Below are 23350 nucleotides of genomic sequence, written 5' to 3'. Positions count from 1 at the left end.
AGGTGTGGCGCTGTTTTATTGAGAAAAAAAAAAATTCTCAAAACAACCCTTTTAACTATTCAAATGAGACCACAATATGGCAATCTCCACTGTGAGGACCCGAAAGAGCAATAGTAAATAAAATGTAAATTCCCTTGTCAAGAAAGACATACCCTACGCAGCCCTAAAGATAACCACTATTGTGTTGCTTTATTCAAGCTAGCAAATATTAACCCCTCCAGCATGAGAATAGTGAATAAAGTATACGATAAGTATAATCGCACCACTAAAATCCACTTCTATTCCCCGTACTGCACGTGGCTTTGTGCCTGTATGTTAGCGAGTGACGCCATATTGTGTCCAGACCGCAAGTGGAAGCATTTACCATAAACATATTACACGCTGTTCCATTTTAAGGTTGTATTGTCGCTGCACTGAGAGAGTGACAAATTGCCTGAAATTAGGGATTTGCAGTATTAGCAGCCAACTGGGACAGATCCATATTGGAACCCAGAAATAAAGTGCGGCCTCTTGTACATATTTGTATTACATACACACAAGCAATCCAGGCAGAATCACCCTACAATTCAATCAAGCCAACCCAGCCACGTCTTTATATAGTCACTTCCCACACACTCGCGTTGTAAAGAGTCCGGACAGAATGCCCATAGCTATTTTTAATCTGAAAGTCTTTGATGCAGCTCCGAAAAGATGGTTTAGTCAATATGGACTTCTATTATGTGTAGCATTCCATGTCTAGCTGTGGATTATCATGTGTCACAGTGCCTGTAGGTGTATGTATACTTGCAGGATGTAAGGCACTACACCCACCAAGACCTATAGATTAAAAAAAAGTACCGTGGTTATATAAAAATGACACACATACTTATGCACTCACTTACACCCACTGCTAAACTACCCACATTCCTGCACATGGAGAAGACGAATGTCTTCTGCAAGGGAAGCATAAACTAAAAGCCACCTATGTGACACATGCACACTTCTGTGCGACACATGCACACTTCTGTGCCCCCAGGGATGTGTTGCGATACCTGCGATAGGATTGCAGAAAATAAGTGGCATTGGGGGAGAGATGTGCAGACGTAAAAGGGAAAACACATGCGTTGTAGGACAACGGTGACAATGTCAGAAGGTCATACGTTATTACACACACACACAAACACCTACACGTTATCGCACACACTCAAGATCGTCAGCAGTTCGCACACTCGCTTCCTAGATTTAGCCATCAGGATCGTACGCTCTCATCCCAACCCTAGCTCTCTCACCCTTCGATGGGATCTTCCTCGCATGGGCTTGGAGGGTCACAAGTAAGTACATCCCCCTCCTCGGACACTGCCTGAGGCTCCATGCTGCACTCTCTCAGACAGTCAGAAGTGTGCAGAGAGTGCAGGGACACCGTCTGCTAGCCAGAGACAGCACTTCGGGTGGTTACCAGGGAAACGGGAAGGAAAAGACTCTATGGATGGGGTGGGGGGTGTAAGTGGAGAATAAGGGAAGAAGGAAAAAGAAAGGTAGAATAGATAAAAAAGACAGAAAGGGGGATGTCGGAGGTGAGGGGAAGGAGGAAGCAATGAGTAGAGAATGCCAAAATCAGGGAAGAGAGAACAGGAGAGAGGAGGAGAGAAGAGAGGGAGTGAGTGAGTGGATGGAGGAGGAGGAGGGAGCACAACAGAATAGGTGTTTAGAGAGCAGACAGAAATAGACTATAAAACAATGTGAGAAGCCGAAAGTGAGCGATTTACAAGGATTGTGTGCCGCCACATGTGCAATTTCAAGGATGGATCTGTGACCCGCTAACCTATTTATTGACACCGCAGGGACTGACAGCTAAAAATTGGGAAGAGAGACAGGTGGATGGAGCAGAGGAGGGGGCTGATTGGGAAGTGCTTAATGTGTCAGAGACAGAAATCTGGCAGGAGGTAGAGTCAGCTGCAGAAGTCATTCACCACCAGTAGCACTGGAAACCTGCAGCTGCTTTCAACTTTCTCAATGTGTTCGGTCCCAGCCAGTACTTCTAAGCCAAAACCAGGAGCGGGTCTAAATACGGAAGAGGTGCAAATCTTACCATAAGGGCGCCCACCCACTGGCGATTTTTTTTTCTTTGCGTTTTTTCTCAAGAGCAATTAGAATTGAATGTACTCCTGTCCACTGGCGTTTTTTTTTGCGCTGCGTTGCGATTTTTAACATAGGAACTGTCAGTTGCATATGTGTCCTTATTTTTCTCCTAATGCACCTATGAAAGTCAATGGAAATTAATGGAAAAGCCGTGAAAACGCGGCAAAAAACGCGGCAAAAACGTGCGGAAAACGCGGGAAAAACGCAGCGTTTTTCACGCACGAAAATCGCAAACGCCAGTGGGTGGGCGCCCTTAGGGTGCAGGCAGACGAGCGTAGGCATATTTACGTTCGCACGTCCGCAGCGTATAATCGCCGGAAAGAACGTTTTTCAGGAATCCTGACCAGAGCTAGAAAGCGTATTATCGTTTGTTCCTACTTTGCAAACTATCTTTTCGGCCATCGAATATGCGTTGGCGCGTATTTCGGTCGCATATGCTCCGGTTTTTTTTCGGGTTGCCGTTTTTACGTGCCGTAAAATCGCCCGTGTGAACGAATACATTCGAAACCAACGCCTCAGATGGTCACGTATATAGGATTGGGCGCAAAAACGCGCCGTTTATGCGCTCGTGTGAACGCACCCTTATACTGTTTCTCTGTAGGCTCCCCTCCTGGTTATAGGTTACAAATACTGATACAAAATCCGGACACAATACTGCCGTCTGATTGGGGTTTTATTGGTGGCATATTACCTTTTTTTGGGCACAAACGCTGCAGCCAGATGATATTCAGAAACTCGTACTGATATCGCACTCACCAATATGCGATTTACCCATAGATGCAAGCCGAATTTAATGTAAAAACGCCTTACATCTGTGAAGTTCTGATCTTCTCGTGCGAGTTTCGCACGTGACAGAGGATTGGAAGTGTTTCCCATTGATTTCAGTGGGAAACCTTGCATCGCACATCACACGGCATGCGAGGCATTATAAGTCCCATTGCAATCAATGGTCGACGTATTTCGAAAAATGCAAAAAGTTAGAGCATGCCATGATGCCTATTGCAGTATATGACTCCATTCACAAGAATGAGGTTCGTATTTGCGTGAGATCTGTGCATCTCACCATATTTCCCCTGTCCTTATTTTTTTTCTAGTTCAGCTCCTTACATTTTGAGGAGGCCTGTTTGGTTTTGGCTTTTAATTAAAATGGAAAATGGCTGGGGAGTTTGGGGACTACTGTAAAGTTTGGATAAGCTGGCATTTATTTGTATTTACGGCTGACATTTTCTGTAAGACCTTGTTCACACATTGCAGATTTGGTCAATTTCTTGCATCAGGATTTTGAAGCCAAAACCATGATTGCATTCTTAACACTGGGGAAATATAATGGATTATAATGGATATAAAAGATTATTATTTCTTCTCTTCTCTGCACCCACTCCTGATTTTTGGCTACAAAATGCTGCAATGTGTGACTAAGGCGTAAACCATAAGCGTGTAGTGGCCCAGAATGTATATTCCTGGGCCCTCCATAAATGTCATGCCTTTTGTAGATGTGCAGTGGAAGGTTGTCTAGTCATCCTGTTATGTGTATTGCACAGCTGCAGCAAGTGAGAGGTTAATGTTTGCATGACACTGGGAGATGCCTGCAAATTTATCAATTGATGTCCTGACTATGTGGTATGTGAGAGATTATAAATAGGAGTGAGAGAGGAGTGTAGAAGATTGTTCTGTTCTTTTGGGTTCCTGAGAGAGAGTGTCAGCCACATGGGGGTACCTTCAACCCTCATCTGGTCAAGAATGGAGGAAGAAGGGTATCCTGAGAACCCTAGGAGCCAATAGAGAGCAAAACAATTAAGAGAGAAAGGTTGAGCGTGAGCGTGTCCAGAAAAGGCAGAGATCACCGTGCAGAGTTACTGTACTTCAAAAGTCTCTGCGGAGCGACCCTATCCCCCATCCTCCTCTAGAGAGTTCCCCTTCCAGGGGAGGTTCCTGTCAGATAACTGAGACTGCAGAACCAGTGTCATTCTGTGTTTCCTCCCTGACTTCAAATCTGCTATTGTGCCTGCACGGCCTTCTTTTGCATTTGTGTCTTTTATCACATTTATCAAGTAACGTGTTACCAGGCCCTGCCTGTTCCCAGGGACCTGAGGTACGTTACACAGTCTGCGGCTCATTTATTTACCGCCTAGGGTCATTCTGGTGGGTAACGGAACAGTGGCGTCACCTGTGACAACCTTGTATCCTGTTCTCATATTTATTGGCCATTCCTCTCCTAGGGGTGTCCGGAAGAGGCCCAGCGCTGCTCTAGCCAAGGTTACATGTGTTCCTCCGGGAGGCAGCCTGGTAAGTGCCACCGTGAGAGGGGGCCACTTTACCCTCCCAGCTCCTCAATGTATGCCCTGTGTCCGGAGTAACCCTACTGAACGCTGCAAGCGCTCACTCACACAGGCATATGGGAGCTGTCTACATATGCATTTACTGCGTATTTTCAACCCTCATAGGCTATAATGGGTGTATTACGCACCAAAATAGGGCTTGCTGCACATAAAACTCGTGAAAAAAACGCGTGGCTGAATGGCCCAACGTAAATCAATGGGCTTTTAGAATTGCATATTATTAGTATGAAAAATATGCGCGTAGGGGGAGATACACAGGCGTATTGCAAAATACGCTTGCACCTTTGCAACTTTTTTGCACAGAATTTACTTTTTGCGCGTGCCTGTGAAAATACTGCGCGTATTTGCATAGACACCACTAGTTCACATGGACGGGGAAATCACCTCAACCTGAAATGTCTATTAAGACAATCAAAGTGCTCGCAAGAATTTGCACACCTCCTATGGACCTCTTTGGAGCGCAAATATCCATTGTGTAAGCAGTCTAAGGCTCACATGAGCAGGTCGGATTCTGCAAGCGGGAGGTATGCAGTGGATTCAGCCTGGCTGGTGATCCTACGTACCTCATTAAACTGTACTACGGATGACCGTGGGGGCTCACAGGCGGTCATGTGCAGTACAGTTGTGTTTTTGTATTTCCCACGCTTAGCAATGACGTAGGTACCCGCAGCCCATATGCAATGTGATAGCCTCCATTGACATCAATGGCGGCTGTCCGCATGGATTTCACTGCAAAATAGAGCATGTTGCAATTTTTCTTCTACTCGCGGAATACGAAATTCATATTCACGAGTGCGAACAAAAAAAAAACGAAAATGCATGCCTTTCAATACTGGACGTTTTACCACAGATCATCCATGTGGAAGGCGATCATGGTAGCCGCAATAAAAATCCGCCCGTGTAAGCCCGGCCTAGAGGTAAAATCAATGTAAAAAACTGTCACAAACAGGTGCACCACAAAATTCATGTTTAAGGGCTTATTCACACGGATATATTAACGCACACAATACGCAGGGAATACAGCCCATTGATTTCAACAGATTCGCGCACATACCCATATTTTGTGCATGCAATTCCGTTGTGCAAAAAATATACAATATGTTCTTTTTTTTCTTGCACATTTGCGCAGAGAAATAGAACACACTATTGTCACTATTACATGACCCGACGATTGAACAAACGATGTGCTCAATGAGTGAGACGTGAAAGGTGAGAGCTACACGGCCACTTTGGCCACGTGACCATGTATCTCTGTGACGTACTCTTATTGACGTCAATTGGGTCATAGTCTGAGTCACAAATGGCCATTACCACAACCTAGAGATCCCAAACAAATTTAGAGATGAGCGAGCGTACTCGCTAAGGCAAACTACTCGAGTGAGTAGTGCCTTTTGCAAGTACCTGCCCGCTCGTCTCAAAAGATTCGGGTGCCAGCGGGAAGCGGTGGGTGAGAGCGGGGAGGAACGGGGGGTGGGGGGGGAGATCTCTTTCTCTCCCCCCCCCCCCTGCTCACTCCCGCAACTCACCGCTCACCCTAGCCGCCACCGGAGTCTTTTGAGACGAGCGGGCAGGTACTCGCAAAAGGCAATACTCACTCTAGTAATTTGCCTTAGCGAGTACGCTCGCTCATCTCTACAAACAATCCAACTTCTGTGGATTTTTCCCCGACATGGCTCGCAGCAGCCTGTGAACCACACTATGAGAGTTCAAGGTTACAGGGCTAAATGGTTATCTGTGGTCATATCACCCCTGTTGCAACCAAAAGTCAGCATGTAGCTCTCACCTAAAAGAGCCTTTACATGCAAATTTTGATGTGAATTTGGGCTCAGAGTTGCCATGGATTTGCAACAATATTAGTGCAGATTGCACGCTTGCAAAGAGTGGAGTCTGAAGCAAATCTGCATCAAAATCCACATGTGGATGAGAAATGCGGATTATGTGACAAGTTTTTACGCCACATAAAAATCCACGCTAATGCTATGTTTCCACACTGTGGATCTGATGTGGATTTTCCACAGCAGACTTTGGTGCAGAAACCCTGCAGATTTGACCTAGATCTTATCCATTCCCTGTAGAGGGCAAAATCCGCACTGAAAAGTCATATCATAAATTGATATGTATTTAAAATCAGCATCACAGGTCAATTTATGCGCCGACTTAGTGCAGTTTTTCTGCAGCGTGTGGACAAAATTTTGCAAATTTCATCAACTTTGCCGCTACTGTAAATGCTGCAGAAAATCCGCCTCGTGAGACGATGGGGAGTGCATTCACACATTGCTGATTTGTTGCAGACCTTTCTTTGAATATTACTTCCATGCATTTGAATTAGGCCGGTTTCATAAGGGCGTAATTGCATTTACTCGTGCATTCGTGCTGCGTTATCGCATGCATTATTTGTACACATCTTGTGTGTATTTGCATGTGCAAAAAACACCCAAGCATGCTCTCATTGATCTCAATGGGCAATTAAGTTAAATTAACCCCTTAAGGATCAGGCTGTTTTGTACCTTACATTTTAGCGATTTTACTCATGTGATGTAGTTTAACTGCCCTATTTTTTTTCCTTCAGCTGCCAAAATTATTTTTGCTGCATTTTTTCCCCTGCAACATATAGGGCTATTTTTAAAATATTTTTTTCACTGACTTTTTTTTGTGTGTTTTATTGGGGGTAAAAAGCTAAAAAATGATTTTTTTAACATTTATAGTTATTTCTTTTTAAATTTGTATATTTACGCAAAAATAAAGTATGGTAATGAGTTCATCATTTTGTTTTGGACGTTTTGGTATATAATATGTATGGTTTTGATTTACAGGGAAATGGTTTTGGTGTTTGTCAGCTTTTGTTTTTTTTTTCTTTTTTATGTGTATATCCTTATTTTAGGGTGGAGTCAGACGACCGTATATCGGCTCGGTTTTCACGCCGAGCCGATATACAGTGTCCTTGTCTGCAGGGGGGAGGATGGAAGAGCCAGGAGCAGGAACTGAGCTCCCGTCCCCTCTCTGCCTCCTCTCCACCCCCTCTCCACCATTCTGCACTATTTGCAGTGAAAGGAGGCGGGGTGGGGCTAAGTTCCAGAAATTAGCCCCCGCCCCGTCCCGCCTCTCCTCATTGCAAATAGTGCAGAGGGGCGGAGAGGAGGCAGAGAGGGGGCGGGAGCTCAGAGCACTGCTCCTGGCTCTTCCAGCCTCCCCCCCCTGCAGAGAGAGACGACGTATATCGGCTGGGCGTGAAAAACCAGCCGATACACGTTCGTCTGAATCCAGCCTTATTCTGTAATTTTGGTTTACTTATTTATGGAATTCTTTTTTTTTTTTTTTTTACCATCTATGTCCCCCATGACATCATATAAGACCTCTGGGGGACATTCACATATATATATATATTTTTTAATCACACGCTTTTCCACTGTAGCTGGAGCATCTAAAGGAGCCCCAGTTACAGGGAAAAACATCCCCTGTAGTGACATTAGTCACAGGCAGAGCTGATTAGGGTCTTCTAGGGCCCTGCAGCTCTGCTGTCCCAGGTAATCCCAGCAGTCACGTGACTGTCAACTCCCGTTGTGGAAGAAACACTTCCACTTCACTTGTTAGTACATAGCACTCATTGAGTTCTGTGTACTGAAGAAAGGAGGAGGCAGAAAGGGTTAAAAACTCCTCCTGCCTTCTCCTTGAGGGTTCTCAGCTGTGACTAACAGCTGACAACCCGACCTGCTTCTAACTGATTGCAGTAGCAGGAGCTTTAATACCGCCCTATTTTTTTTACTATCGGCTGGGATTAAAGCCCAGGAGCAAGTGCTGTAAATTTACAGTGCTTGGTCCTAAATGGGTTAATATGTGCAATATGCACTAAAATAGAACATGCTGTGTATTTTTTTGCGCAAACTAAATGCACTTGCAAAATACGCTCACGTGAACGAACCCCTTGAATTCAATGGGTTTTATTCACTGCATATTGCGCGTGCATATTTTGCACGCACAATACACTCCTGAAATGCGTTCGCGTGCATAAGCCCTTATGGTTATCTTGACGACAAAAATAACATGGATTTCTGCAACCTCCATTCAGGACCGTTGCAGAACTTTCTGTAATGAATCTGCAATGCGTGAATTTAGTACATTCACATGGATTCTCTGCAGGGGAAAATCACGTTGAATATCCGCACTATAAATTGACGTCTTATGGATTTAAAATTCAGGCTAGTTTCACACGGGCGAGGGCGATATTGGGCAGTGTTTCACTTTCCACCATGTAAAAGCCCTGTGGATGCAAGACATTTTCATGTGAAAACAGCTTTGCATCAATGTGGGGAGTCCCTTCATCCCTGCCACATATGAAGGGAATCCCCATGGGGATGAAGAAAATCCCCTGCCGCTGCTATCACAGAGTTCTCCCATTGATTTCAATGGGGCCGGCGCTGCTGCCTCCTCATCAAAGGCAATATACGATATCGCAGGAAGATAGAACATGCTGTGACGTGTTTCTCGTGGAGCATCGCGGCGCCATGCGGGAAAGCATCGCTCATGTGTATGAACCTATTCAAATGAATGGGGTTTACATATGTGGATGAGATTTAGTGAAATCCACTATACTGCATTAGAACTCAAGACCGGCCATTTGGTCCTAAAGCTTTCATGCCATAGAACTGCTGTAATGTGTCACAGTAAGAGAGTCCATAGTCTAATATACCAGTATGAGAGCAACAAGTCCTTGTTCAGCCAGGAACTTTTCTACATGCAGAAATGTCAGTAGCTTGACCTAGCAAGGTTTGAGATTCTGGCATAGAGATAATGATCCACAACAAGCTTGTCACGTTACAGCAAAACGTGGTCGTAACAACTGTTTAATTAAAACCTTGATAGCAGAGATTAATGTGTTGTAGCACTGCCTCCAAAAATTAATAACCAGGCAGTTGAAATATACAGAATCTGCAGACCACAAATAGCTAACATATGGGCAAACAGATTCGTAGGTGGCACATACTGAGATACTGGGGTACAGTTTACACAAAAAAAAAAGAAAAAAACTCGAGGCAATTATCTTTCACAACTGTTGTTTGTTTCAGGACAGATCCTTAGCATACTTTCAGAGAAGTGACATACCTGTATGAAGATGAAGAATTGGCTGCTATGAGTCTGTTTCTTGGGTCCTCGCCCCCCTGTTGTCCTATAAAAGAGGGAATATTGTCATTAAGTATAGGTTTACAGTGGAAGGTTCTATTTAGTTAACAACCTAGAAAGTATAGAGACATGAAAAACATCACACATATGTAACTATCAGCATCTGGGCCACAAAGCAAAAATCGGCCACCATGTGCCATTTATAATACTGTATAGTATTAACCATGGAAGACCAAGATGGGTTTTCCAAACCGAACTGAGCATGCTCCATGGGAACTTTCTAGTGAGATGATGTCAGCACTGTAAAAAGGACAATTTCCTGAAACGCCTCAAGAAAGGGTAATGACTGTGACTGTGTAGAACTGAGATGACATGCCAGGGTAGAGCAGCAAGGAGTTGTGTAAAGGCCCTTTTACATGGGACGACTGCCGGGCTCAGAAGTTACACAGGCCGATTGTTATTTGATGTTTATGCCTGCACAATCCAAACAATGAACGAATTATCATTCGTATTGTGCAGGCATTTACACAGTCAGATTCCCATGATCCAGCGAGAATCTGAATGATATGTTCAGTGTAAAAGCGCCATGAGTATGCAGAGCTGCTGCTGGACAGGTGTAACAGTCTACAGAGGAGCTGCTGCTGCCAGACAGGGCAATACAGTAGGAGTCTGAGCCTTTCGACATGAGTGGGCTGCTTGAGTTGCTGCTATACTGACTTAGGGATCAAGAGAAGAACCCTCTGGAGGACAGAGAGAGTGTGGGACTGTGTGGCAGAGCAATGGCTTAAGACCAAAGAGGACACCCAGGAGTTCATTGTCAACGAGTCGTAAGTGAGGCCAGCCTCAGTAAAAATCTTTAGGTGTGCACACCGTAGGGACGCAAACAATTGATCAACAGGCCTGTTGTGTAGAACTTGGACTGTACTGGTCCTCTTGGGCACAAACTGAGATAGTGTCACAGGAATGTGAGGCTACAGCATAAAGACATATCAATGGTAGTTTGAGCACTATGTCTCAGGTGGACTGTGTTGCTAGTAGCAGAGTGTTAACCCATAAAAGTACGGACGGTGTGATTTATATGTTTGTTTAACACGCCTGATCTCTTTGCAACATTATTGATACATTTTTCCGCATTACTGTTATTTCGTATTGTGCCTAGAGTATTACTGATCCTAGGCTTTAGTTAGCCGTAGTTAATGACAGGTAAATCTGCGTTAAAAGATAACTGCTTGGTTGCAATTACATTGTCACATATTTTCATTCTTTGTTTGTAAATAAATATTGCATATTTTTGTAACTCCGTTTTCTGCTTCGTATCCTGAATCTGCATTGCGATTTTTTTTTTTTTTTTTTTTTTTTTTTATGTTGCAGAGGGGCCTTCAAGAAACAGGGTCCAGGTGTAACTGCTTCTTCTGTGCAACCAATAGCTGTACCTCTGAGAAGCAAACTGGACACAATTTTATATTGATTCCTCCATGGTTGCTAAAAGTTTCTTCACTGAAAAATCTGATACTGTATGTACTTCACGTTGAATGCAAATCAATCACTCTCAGGTGCTTTGCTTGAGGCTACTTCATAGCTGTCTCCACTAGGTGCACAATACTTCAATCATGAGAAAAATACTGAGACTGAATCCTTAGTAGAAATTCAGAGGTAAATATTTTGTATCCATTGTCAAGAGAGAAAGCTGAGAAGGCTATAGTTGGCCACAGGGCTAAACCTTTGTTTCTTCAAGAGATTTTCCCTCTTTTTTTAAAGGGGCTGATTGAGTTTTATAAAGTACCACTGAACAGGACCCAAACTGTGAAAAATACCAAACAGCTGATACTCATCGATCCCCGCTGTCCCCCAACACCGATTCCAGTCTCTTGGCTATCGTCATCATTTTTCTTTTTTTTTTTATATCAGATTACTTTTATAGAAGTTATACCCCACTCAAACAATACAATTAATCATAGATCTATTTAAGCAAATCATCATTTTCCCCAACAAAAAAAATATTTTGGCACATGCAAAAGGGGAAGAAAATACTAGCTCATTCACACAACTGTGATTTCTGCACATATTATGGCCACGTGACACGCTGTGAAGGGAGTCAATGAAAGTAAATGGACTCACTGCGTGTGTATATGCGCGAGAAAAAGATCGCAGCATGCTGTATCTCTCCGTGTACCACACAGCGTAAGCCATATACCTTTGTATGGACGAAAAGGCAAACGCTGTCCATATGCAATACACTGTGCATGGGTGCCGATTCATACACAACCACACTATGAAAAAATGAATGAAAAAAAGTCACACTGCACATGACCGCGTGCGTGAGATACATGGACATGCGCAGTACACTCGCTGCCATACGCTGTCAATGCCGGCTCACATGCCTTAGTTAAACAGACATTTTTAAAAAAATAAATAAATATTTGGCACAAATTTTGGGATTAAAATCGACATGATATTTTGTTAATTAATTATCTCTAGTACACCATTCCAAAATTAACACAATTTTACATAATCCCAGACCGTATGCATTAAATCTGCACCATCCATGGAGCATTTCGGACAATCTGAGTTTAATCTAATACCCATGGTAAACCACTTTAATGGAGTATGATAAGCTCAATGCCCTATATATAATTGCAATACTCGTTGACTTTCAGAAAAATATCACTGGAACCATACACAACACTGCAGCCCATTTATCTTCACTTATATGACCTAAATCTCTTTCCCGTTTTCGTTTAACCTTTATTGGGAATTACTGTAGACAGTAAGAAAGCATCTGTCTGTATAAATAAGACATTTCATCCTTTCGTAGCCCCAAGAAAATTCACCAAAGGGTGTTGAACCTTAGGGACTGATACAGACTGGACCTCAGCAGGAAACTTGTGTCGTAACTCAAAGAACTGGAAAGAATAACTATGGGGATGCTCATCACTGAGCGCGGTCATTGACTGCACCGGCAGTTTTACGAGACATCAGCTTGTAAACAACATAGCGGAGACTAGAGCCAGCAGCAGGGAACGAGCGGGGAAGCGGTGAGGATCAGCTGCTGGTTATTTTTTCATCCGCACTTTATAAAACTCAGACAACTCCATTAATAAAAGAGGGAAAAATCTCGGAAGAAACAAAGGTTCAGCCCGGTGTACAACTATAGCCTTCTCAGCTGTGTTTAGATTTTAGCTATTTTTGCATTTTTTTCCCTCAATCATTTTTGACAAAAGCCTACAGAAATTTGAAGTAAATGAATGGTTTTTTTTTTTTCTAAATCTGGTCTAAACTAATTTTTCGTTGCAGTTTTTAACCATTGCATTATCCTTGCAGTAGTGATGAGCTAGTATACTCGATAAGGGCAATTGCTCGAGCGAGCATTGCCCTTAGCGAGTACCTGCCCGCTCGAGACAAAAGGTTCGGGTGCCGGCGGCGGGCAGGGAGCTGTGGGGGAGAGCGGGAAGGAACGGAGGGGAGATCTCTCTCTCCCTCTCCCCCCCCCCCCCCCCCCCGCTCCCTCCTGCTGACTGCCACTACTCACCACTCCCCCGCGCCGGCACCTGAACCATCTGTCTCGAGCGGGCAGGTACTCGCTAAGGGCAATGCTCGCTCGAGCAATTGCCTTTAGCGAGTATACTCGCTCATCTCTACCTTGCAGTTATGCCCTATTACAAACTTCTGTATTTTCATATGTGATACAGAAATGCAGTTTTACATAGAAGCAGAACATTCCTGGACATCCTGCACAGCAGCAACCTATTACATGCTTGGGTCATGTGACACAAAAAGTTGATCTAAATTGAACAAGCCCTATAAGAAGGGCCTTAGCTCCTCCTCTGCTTGTTTTTTCTTCTTCTTCCTATTGTCATGAACAGGCGGCTTGCTGCTCCTCACTCCAGGGATTATTGCATTCCTTTCTACAGTTAGATCTTGGTTAGGGTGCTTTCACACGGGCATAAATATTCTGCATTCTGCACCCAGATTCAACACCAAAATTCAATTCCGCATCAAATTTGCAATGAGACTTGTGGGCTTTGGTGCGGAATTTGCAGGGGATTTGGGTGCAGAATGCAGAATAATTCCACCCCTTATGAAAGCACCCTTAAAGGAGGTGTCTGATTACAATACACTTTTTGAAATTACAACCAAAGGGGTTAAAACAATAAAACATACTGTATGGGTACTCACCCTGCTCAGCCCTGATGATCCAGCGTTGCAGCACCACAATGTTTCCAATCTCTAATGACAGCGGACGTTGGTGAATGCTGCCTACCAATCAGAGGCCACAGCATCACCACCCGTTCACCAGGCTTCAGCGCCATGACTCCAGGAGTTTGAAAAGGTCATCTATCATCAGATACCATAATCGCGGTGCTGGATTGCCAGGGCTGAGGAGGGTAAGTACCCCTTTGTTTTACTTTTTTAACCCATTTGGCTGTAATTTTTTTTTTAAGTTAATTTTTAACTAGACAACCCTTTAAACTCTGTACCATTGTTCAAACTTGTGTTCAATAAAAGAACTACTTGAGCAACATGTTGCATTATACAGTATGTTTTCTCCTGTGCCAACTTGTCTGACCCATTAGATATAGTCTCAGAGTAGTGCGATTCTGTCAAAGCTATCCCACCTCCCAGTGATTCACTTCAGCTAGATGTTGTGGTGGTGGCCAGCCCAGAACACTCTGGCCCACTGTTGTAACTATAGGGGATGCAGGGGATGCGGTTGCACCCGGGCCCAGGAGCCTTAGGGGGCCCATAAGGCCTCTCTTCTCCATATAGGAAGCCCAGTACTATGAATAAAGCATTATAGTTGGGGGCCCTGTTACAGGTTATGCATTGGGGCCCAGAAGCTTCAAGTTACGCCTCTGCCCTGGCCCATTCAGTAAGCTTGTCCTCGGAGAACAGCTATACAATGTGCAAATACTGCTATACAATTAGAGTATGTACTACTAGCTACAGGTGTCCTGCCTTCTGTGCCACCTCTTATGTCAGGGGGGACTGATGCCCCCAACACACATGTGGTTGTACAGTATAATGAAATACTTTATAAAATGTAAGATAACAACGCAGAAGATGTAATTCCACGAACAGAGAAGTAACTGTGCCAACTACAAACCCATCACGGGTGCTCGTAACCTTTTATAGGCAGACATTCTCATAATGACTATTTTATCTACTAGTCTCTGTTTTAAACATTTTACTGGGAGAAGGAATGAAACATTTTTTTCTTAATCCCCATGGGCATGGAAACTTTTTTCCTCTAAACACTTTGCTCAGAGAGAATGCAATATATTCCCCGTTCCACTTTTGATCTGTTATATACGTATGAGAAATTTCTTTTAACCCTTTGATTTCTAACAATGTAAGAGGTAACAAATATCCTGGACAGAAATTAGGGGCTAACCTTTGTTAACCAGTAGAGGGGTATAGTTGTGGAGAGCACCTAGGAGTGAGGAAACTTAGGGTAGGTTCACATGGGCGATTTTCACGTGCAAAGTCCGGCTGTTTGCGATATGGATGAAACACGCATATGAAAATAATGCATTGATTTCAATGTGTTTATTCACAAGAGTATTTATCTTCTTGCAGATAGAAAAATTACTGCATGTTCTATTTTTGGGCAATTCGCCCATTATTTCTTATGGGATCTTTAAAAAAAATTGCATCACATTCGCCTACCATGAGATTTGCACGTGAGTGCAATGTGATTTTTATCATTGAAACAGCTTGAAGCACTCGTGATTTTTTTACATACATAGATGCAATATGTGTTTTAAGCAAGAACGCCTAATGCTCACATCCAAGATCGCACGTTTGAGAGTTTCACAGACCGATATCATACTTGTCCATGTGAATCCAGCCTTATAAAGCCCGACATGCTCCTCTGGAAAATTTAATATGCAAATCCTCTACAGCACCACCTATTAGAAAGCAGCATTCCTGCAAGTCAAGAGAGGGACATAGTAGGTGTGAGGAGACTTATAAGGCCATGCATGCTCCTCTGGGAAATTTCATATGCAAATAGGAGCTGGAACAATGCCTCTACAGCACCACCTAGGCCTCTCACCCATCCAGAAAGCTTCTGCACACTGATGAGGGGCAAACACCTTGAAACAGCTGTCTACACATAGTTATCTTTTCCTTCTGGCTTTGGCTTGTATTCCCAGTCATAAAAGGTCAGACATTGACTTGCAAGAATGCTGACTTCTAATAGAGGCATTGTAACATCTGCCATTTGCAAAAATAACAGGCAAACATAGACTGCTGTTCCGCCATGTGATGTATGGAGGCCGATGACACAGGTCCTGAAGAAACTACGCTGCCTATTGTATTTTTTGACAAGGGGACATCAGTGATTCTGATCGGTGGTCACTCCATTGCAGGATCCTGTGCGAGACCGCTCTGCTCCTTCTATAGTGTTTACCTTCATTCCTTCACCTGCAGAGCTGGCGTCCGGCATCCGTGGAGCAGGCAGCGGTCCAGAGATTATTCTTCATGCATAAATAGTCTTGTGTACTCACAACCTAATCAGGCAAGCCAGTTATATCCGCTATCTGATTATCTTGTCCTGAGAGTCTTCACATGAAGCGCCTTTTCTTCTCTCCTATTTCTACATCAGTGCTTTAAGCAGCAACTCGATATTAACTACTTATACGCTTGGTGCTTGCAGCCCATCATGAAACATGTATTAACCGTGCATGTAAAGTTAGGTTCATACCATATTCAGCATATATGTTGGGAAATTCTCCTGATTTACCGTATATGATTAACATGCCCACAGATTAACTGTACCACGCACATGCCAAAAGTGTGTTGGCAATACCTTTACTTCAATTGGTTTGAAAAGCATAATATACTATGTTTTTCAATACAAGTGTATGTAAAACAATGTACAGTATGCACACAGCATACTTAAAGGGATTGTCCAGTTGGAAACTACTGATGGCCTACCAACAAGATAGGCGATTTAATAATAGATTGGTGAGGGTTCACAGACAGGACCCTCGCTGATCAGCTGCTCGCCAGGCCAGTGTGTTAATACACTGAACTGATTTCTGCAGGAAGCACAGAGCTCTGTTCTGACTGCCAGACAGGGGAGTATAGGCACAGCTCCCATTCATATCAATGGGACCTTTGCCTGTAATACCAAGTCCGGCCACCATACTAAGAACGGAGCTCTCTGCTTACTGCAGAAATCAACTCCGTATATTAACACACTTGCCGGATGAGCAGCTGATTGGCTAAAGCCATAAATAGTTTTTAACTGGATTATTTTTCTAATGTGAGTCCATGGTGGACGTATGTAACTATATAAGTGTACAGCTACATATATCTGGGGCATTTCAAGCTTTTCCGTCAATCATATTGCTAAATGTTAACCAGGCCTTTATAACATCTATATTATTGTCTTGTAAAATTCTGCATTCTTCTTACAATGAAGAAATGAATAATTTCATGGTGGTCCAACTAGGGAGAGGAAGTGCCGAGGTTATAATAATTACCAGGACTTATTGCAGAGAAGGATGGGGGGGCTGAATTTTTCATTCAGTACAACAGAAGAGCTGCAGTATATTATATTATATAGTATGCTTAGTGTAGAGGTGGTGTGCCATTCATCAGTTATACAATAATGCAGTCACACTAGGCAGAGCCATCCCTCCATACATATCAATGCTTTATTTTTATGCTGTACTATATAACAATGTGACATCCTGACGTACAGCAGCCTGTGGTCCCATTATGTGAATTTTCTGTCCATGAGAAGCAAACTAATTGTCCGCTGTGCATGAAAGATCTAATAAACTCAGTTCACACCACATTTTTACATATAGTTGGCAGGATATGTCTGAAGCCGAAAATCTACTTATACTGTATAGTTATAGATTTCAATAGAGAAGACAAATGCGGAAATTATCTCTTTTTGCAATATGTTTGGCAGGTTTATGTTTTTGGATTACTTTTTGCTTTAACTGTATTGAGAAATGTGTCAGTAGTACTTTTTATAGTAATAGGATACCACAGAAAGTATACATGAAGAATTTAAGATATTTATTTGTTTTTTATAATAGAAGTCAATGTAAAATATGTCCCAAGGTATAGTGAACAGTTCTGGATAGGATAGGTCATCAATTCATTAGAGGCTTGGATCAGCCACTTGGGACCTCAATCGATCAGCTAATTGGGCGCATGCTTGTAACAGTACACAGGGGTTGAAGTGGAAGCTGCTGCTCCGACCCCTCTGTAGTGGCCAGCGCATTATTAACCCTTTCCAATCCACTGTCTGACGTCTGAAGACATTATGATTTAAGGCTGTACAGCTCAAATGTTGCAAGACGCCCGTCGGGGTTCTCTTACTGTGTATTGCCAGCCTCTCTGCTGTCGAAGCCTATCCAACGTGTTACCTAATGGCAGAAAAAGAGTAAGCCCCCTAAGAAAACCAGGATACAAATTGGATTGGCAAGGGTTAAAATCATTGGGAGCTGCGCATGCAATTACAAGCGCCGACCACTACACAGGTCAGAGCCGCAGGTTCTGCTCCAACCCCAGTGTATTGCAGTGCCTCATCAGCTGCTCAACCGGAATCCCAAGCTGTGGGCCCCAGCTGACCAGTCCATATATATCGCCATCCCTGGTGGAGAACCTCCCAGGAAGAGGGATTTGTCATTTGAAACATGGAGTGTTTAAACACTTTTGGAGATGCCCCTCTGAGAGGATTGGGTATTATTAAAATTGGGTGTTTGCTGGCCTTAGCTATGTACATGTACAAGAACCATGGCTCACCAGATCCTTAGGGAAGTAACTCTAAAGGGCAAGACTAAGGTGACCTGCTTTGAAGAGGCTCCTATAAAACTGAACCAAGTTAGGGATTCCAGTGATCCTTCATTGTATTTAGTGCATACTTTACAGGAGTACCTTGACTTGTACAGTCCACATAAATCGGGTATATCAAACTTCTTTATTACCTTGAGACCACTCTTTAGGAACAACCTAACTAATACTGTCAGGATTTGAATCTTCTTTGCTATGAAGTAAACAGGTATTAACACTGCAACTATCTGGGCACACTTCCTTAGAAGTGCACAATTACCTTGTGCGACAGCCAGGGCATTACCTTTTATCTTTAAGGCCGCAAGATGGTTTCTGCAGAAAACCTTGATTAAAGTTTAGTGGTGTCATTCTACCATCAGATGGTGCTAGGTGGTGACTTGCAAACAATCTTTGTCCTAGGGAAAAGAACAGCCACCTAACGGCATCCCACTCTATATCCAACCCACTAGCTTAAAGGAGATGTCCCGCGCCGAAACGGGTTTTTTTTTTTTTAAACCCCCCACCCGTTCGGCGCGAGACAACCCCGATGCAGGGGTTAAAAAACCCACCCGCACAGCGCTTACCTGAATCCCGGCGGTCCGGCGTCTTCATACTCACCTGCTGAAGATGGCCGCCGGGATCCTCCGTCTTCGTGGACCGCAGCTCTTCTGTGCGGTCCACTGCCGATTCCAGCCTCCTGATTGGCTGGAATCGGCACGTGACGGGGCGGAGCTACACGGAGCCGCTCTCTGGCACGAGCGGCTCCATAGAAGACTACAGAAGACCCGGACTGCGCAAGCGCGGCTAATTTGGCCATCGGAGGCCAAAAATTAGTCGGCACCATGGAGACGAGGACGCTAGCAACGGAGCAGGTAAGTATAAAACTTTTTATAACTTCTGTATGGCTCATAATTAATGCACAATGTACATTACAAAGTGCATTAATATGGCCATACAGAAGTGTATAGACCCACTTGCTGCCTCGGGACATCTCCTTTAACTATAGGGGATGCGGTTGCACCCGGGCCCAGGAGCCTTAGAGGGCCCATAAGGCCTCTCCTCTCCATATAGGGAGCCCAGTACTATGAATAAACCATTATAGTTGGGGGCCCTGTTACAGATTTTGCATTGGGGCTCAGAAGCCCAGTTACGCCTCTGATCCCACCCAAGGATTAGCCAGCAGGTAGCCCAGTAGACTGGCAATGGCTGTCTCCTTATACATTACAGGTCAGCCAAGGACACAGAAATTAGGTGCCCAGCTGAAGACTGAATTGAATAAGATCATATCTTGAATACATGTTGGGTTTTCAAGGGTTGAAAGACTTGCTTGTTTTATGAAAGTACACCTCAGATAAATTAGACCGCATTCTTGTATCATTATGATTTCTCTGCAAGGAGTATTGCAGGAGTGGGTTGTTTCCTTGTTCAATAAAGTCCGAGAACTCCAAAGTCCGAGAACTCCAAAGATCTATGGAGCTTGCCTCTAGTTGTTACGGGTCTCTAGGGTTCATGGGGAAAGTGGTTGGCCATCATGCCTCTCGGTACAAAATTCTGAGAATGGCCCCATGGTCTTCCAACACTTACTGACATGACTGTGGGCACTTCTGGCACACTGATGGTGTGGCCCCTTTTCTTTCTGGCAGCATTGAGAGGCAACCCCCAAAACCATCATCCACTGTTAGGTGGCGGTCCTTTCCCATGGAAGAAAGAACACTTGCGTGTGTTAGAGTCCTACAAACTGTATTATCACTGACTGATCTTTTTCTTCGGTCATACTGGCAAAACATACCAATAATTGCCCAGTGTAAATGGGTCTTTACTCAAAGGTTTCTTGAATCAGTTGGTTTCAGCTCTGAATTTACCTGCAAATATATATTGCCAGGGTAGAAACAGGAAAACCATTATTCTGCCCTGACTATTTTAAAATAGAATTGCCTTTTTGATTATCATTTACACGCTGCACATAGTGATAATTTGAAGGATTTCATTATGATGACCCGTGGCATTAACTGTTAGAACCTCAAAATCTTCAGTAGTTATTAGCAGTAATTGCTACATAAAAACCAAGTAAAGAGCATAAAAAATGATCACCAAACCTCAAATACAAATTGATCATTAAACAATAGCTTGTAATAAAACTGAGAAATATGCATACACTCAGAATAGAGGCTGTCATATTCGTATTAGAGGAGAAGTAATGATTGGGGGTGGGGAAGCTTATGCATTTTTTAACACACAGCAGATTTCATGTCCACTAATCCTATTGAAGAATACGCCAGCTAGGCTAATCAAGCCTAAAAGGACAGAATTGACAACAAAAGATTGTACAGTATGTACACCAATTAGCTATAACATTAAAGGGGTTTTCCAGTATAAAGTTTTTGATGCCCTATCCTTGGGACAGATCTTTAGTAGCAGATTGGCGACTGGAAAACTCCTTTAAAAGGAATTTGAAAAACATTTCGTTGTCAAAACTGCTCTAATCTTCAACTCCGCAAGATCCCAAAAAAGTGTCCTTTTTCTTATCTAGTGCCAAGAAGTCAGTAGCAGAGTCTTTAAGAACGGTAAGTTGACATGTAGGACCTCTATGGATTGGACTTGCTTTTCTGGCACAGTCTGCAGATGCTCAATTGGATTGCCGTCATTGGGAGTATGCCCTTGCGATGAGCACTTTCCCGTTGGACAAGAGGTGCAGCAGATTGGGTCAGATGGAGCACTGTGACTGAAAGTGGGTCTGCAACATTTGAGAAACCAAATTTGTGAAGATTGGGACCAATGCTGCAAATAACATGTCTAAGACAATTAGGGACAGAGAGAGGCCACCAACCAAACAGAAAGGACTGGTAAGAGCTGTGGGAAGATTGTACTGACCTGTCATCCTGAGGAGCACTGCCCTCTTTATTCTGTTGTAAATCACAAGCTGTGCCTCTCCTGAAGGAGATGTATGTTATTTTGTGGCACTGAACATTGTTTGATATATAAGGGTTATCCCTAGTGGCCAAACTAGGCAGTTGACTCCTTACGAGTGTAGGCCATTTTGGTTCATTTAAGTAAAACAAGAAACAAGAAAGTTTCTTCTGTCTTGGATGCCTCATTTTCCTTAATTATGATTAAGTACCTACTTCATGCTCTTGACAATGAGACCATAAGATCTCATTAACTCATATGTGTTTGTCAAAATGTGCTGCAACTGCGAACCTGCTGCTGGGGCCACAGTTGGATATCGCTGTTATCCACATTACTGACATTGTGCCGTCAGCCCCGACCACTGCTAGTATAGCAGACAAGACACTCTTCTTTTATACTCGCCAACCTCCCCATTACCTTGTTGTTCACCTAGGAAGCTGACACTCAAGGTGTGCATTATTGAGTGTCCACATGCACTCACTATATGCTCTGAACATTCTCCTAGTCAATCTCTGTCAATACGTCCAATGCCCCTCGCAGTGCCCTCTACACAGTGCTAGTGCCCAACTTTGTACCCCATGGTGTAATGGTGCCCCAATACATTAAAAATAATTCCCACATAATGCCCCCCACAAAAAAATCTCTTTTATGGATCACAGTAATATTGCCCTCAGTATTGGGTGGGCGCACATTTGCAGAGGAAATGTAGTATTACATGATAAGTGTTGTAGTAATCATATAATTTGTGCCATCTATCGCAGTGGGAGCTACTCTATTACACTACCACCGCAATCCGACTGTAGGGACAATTTATGAAGACAATGGCCAAAACTGGATAGAACAATATATTTTTCCAACCAATAAACTGTCACAAAACCCTTTTTCAATACTGTATTGTCAACCAATAAACAACAAGAAATCTGTGCTCAAGAAAGCAGTGGCTTTCGAAACGCGTCTGTGTGTTGACATGGAATCACGCGGTACCCATCATTAATAATTTTATGGATTTTTTTAAATGAAAGAAGAATAAAAGAAGTGTTTTTAAGGAGACGGCTTTTCGCCTTTCGTTGTTGCTTTTCAAGCCGTTCGACTCACGGTCAGCCCGAGCACCTGAAAAACGTAAAGTCAAACTGGAGTAAATATTACCTACCAACCAGATGAAGATAGTGTTGTGTTACATGTTTTGGAATCACAAACAACCACCATGAATAAAGCAGTTGTGTCAGTAACAACATGAATGTAAAGAGGATGAGTAAATGGCATGAAGTGAATGTAAAAGGAAGCACCAGTAGATTTAGTAACCTGACACGTATAATCCTGCCTCATACAATACAGATTCAAGTGTCTTCTGCCTGCCTTTACCAGATAGGTTAAATCCTGCACTAGATAAGAATAGCAATAAGTACACTGGGTAATACAGTGCTCCTGTTTAATAAAATGTAATCACCATGGTAACAAACTGACACAATAGCAATATAGCACTGAGCAATTCATTGCACACAGCGTTCCGGGAGAAATCCCCATCAATAAGAGCTACAACACTTGGGTCTCTGGGGCCGTAGTGACATTGAGTCTAAGGGAGTGAAGAAAGAGAAGTCATAGTGTCCATAGTGGTCAATCAGGAATCAGCTTTAATTTCTAACTTGCTACCAACAAACAAAAGCTGTACTTTAGTCAACGTGGCCCCTTGTTCTTTGTACTCTTGAGTTTTGATACACGTGGCCACATCACATATATGCTGATTCGATGGACACAATTGTTGATGGATCACAGTGGGATGCTATGTGGACCAGAAATATTACTGCAACACAAAAGCCATCAAGGGTTAGTTGAAGGAGGCTCTAACTTTTTAGACAACTTATGCTCATCTAGTAGCTTGTGTTAGGCCTCCCTCACACAGACGTTTTTGTCCAGTGCTTAGCGCTGCATTTTCAGAGCAGCGCTAAACGCTGTACAACTCTCCCATTTATTTCAATGGGGCTGTTCACACAAGCATCAAAACCCAGCGTTTTCAACCCTGCGCTTTGACAGCAGTGCTTCTTTTATTTTTGGCCGTTTTCAGCCGCATGTCG

The 23350-nt window shown here is 43.3% G+C and overlaps 1 protein-coding gene across 2 annotated transcripts in view; it reads right to left on the bottom strand.

The window, feature by feature from the left end:
• NGEF (neuronal guanine nucleotide exchange factor) overlaps nucleotides 1-23350 on the bottom strand; it is a 141947-nt gene that overhangs the window by 80569 nt on the left and 38028 nt on the right. Inside the window, exon 3 of one of the 2 annotated variants that reach the window (XM_066598250.1) lies at nucleotides 9558-9621. In XM_066598250.1, coding sequence (XP_066454347.1) covers nucleotides 9558-9621 — 64 coding nt within the window. Of the gene's footprint in view, nucleotides 1-1268; nucleotides 1591-9557; nucleotides 9622-23350 lie in introns of those variants that run through there. The other variant, XM_066598251.1, reaches the window with a different exon arrangement.

Source organism: Eleutherodactylus coqui, chromosome 1 (assembly GCF_035609145.1).
Source record: "Eleutherodactylus coqui strain aEleCoq1 chromosome 1, aEleCoq1.hap1, whole genome shotgun sequence".
Taxonomy (NCBI): domain Eukaryota; kingdom Metazoa; phylum Chordata; class Amphibia; order Anura; family Eleutherodactylidae; genus Eleutherodactylus; species Eleutherodactylus coqui.
The sequence above is the reverse complement of the archived record's forward strand: the minus strand, read 5'-3'. Positions and strand labels throughout refer to the sequence as shown.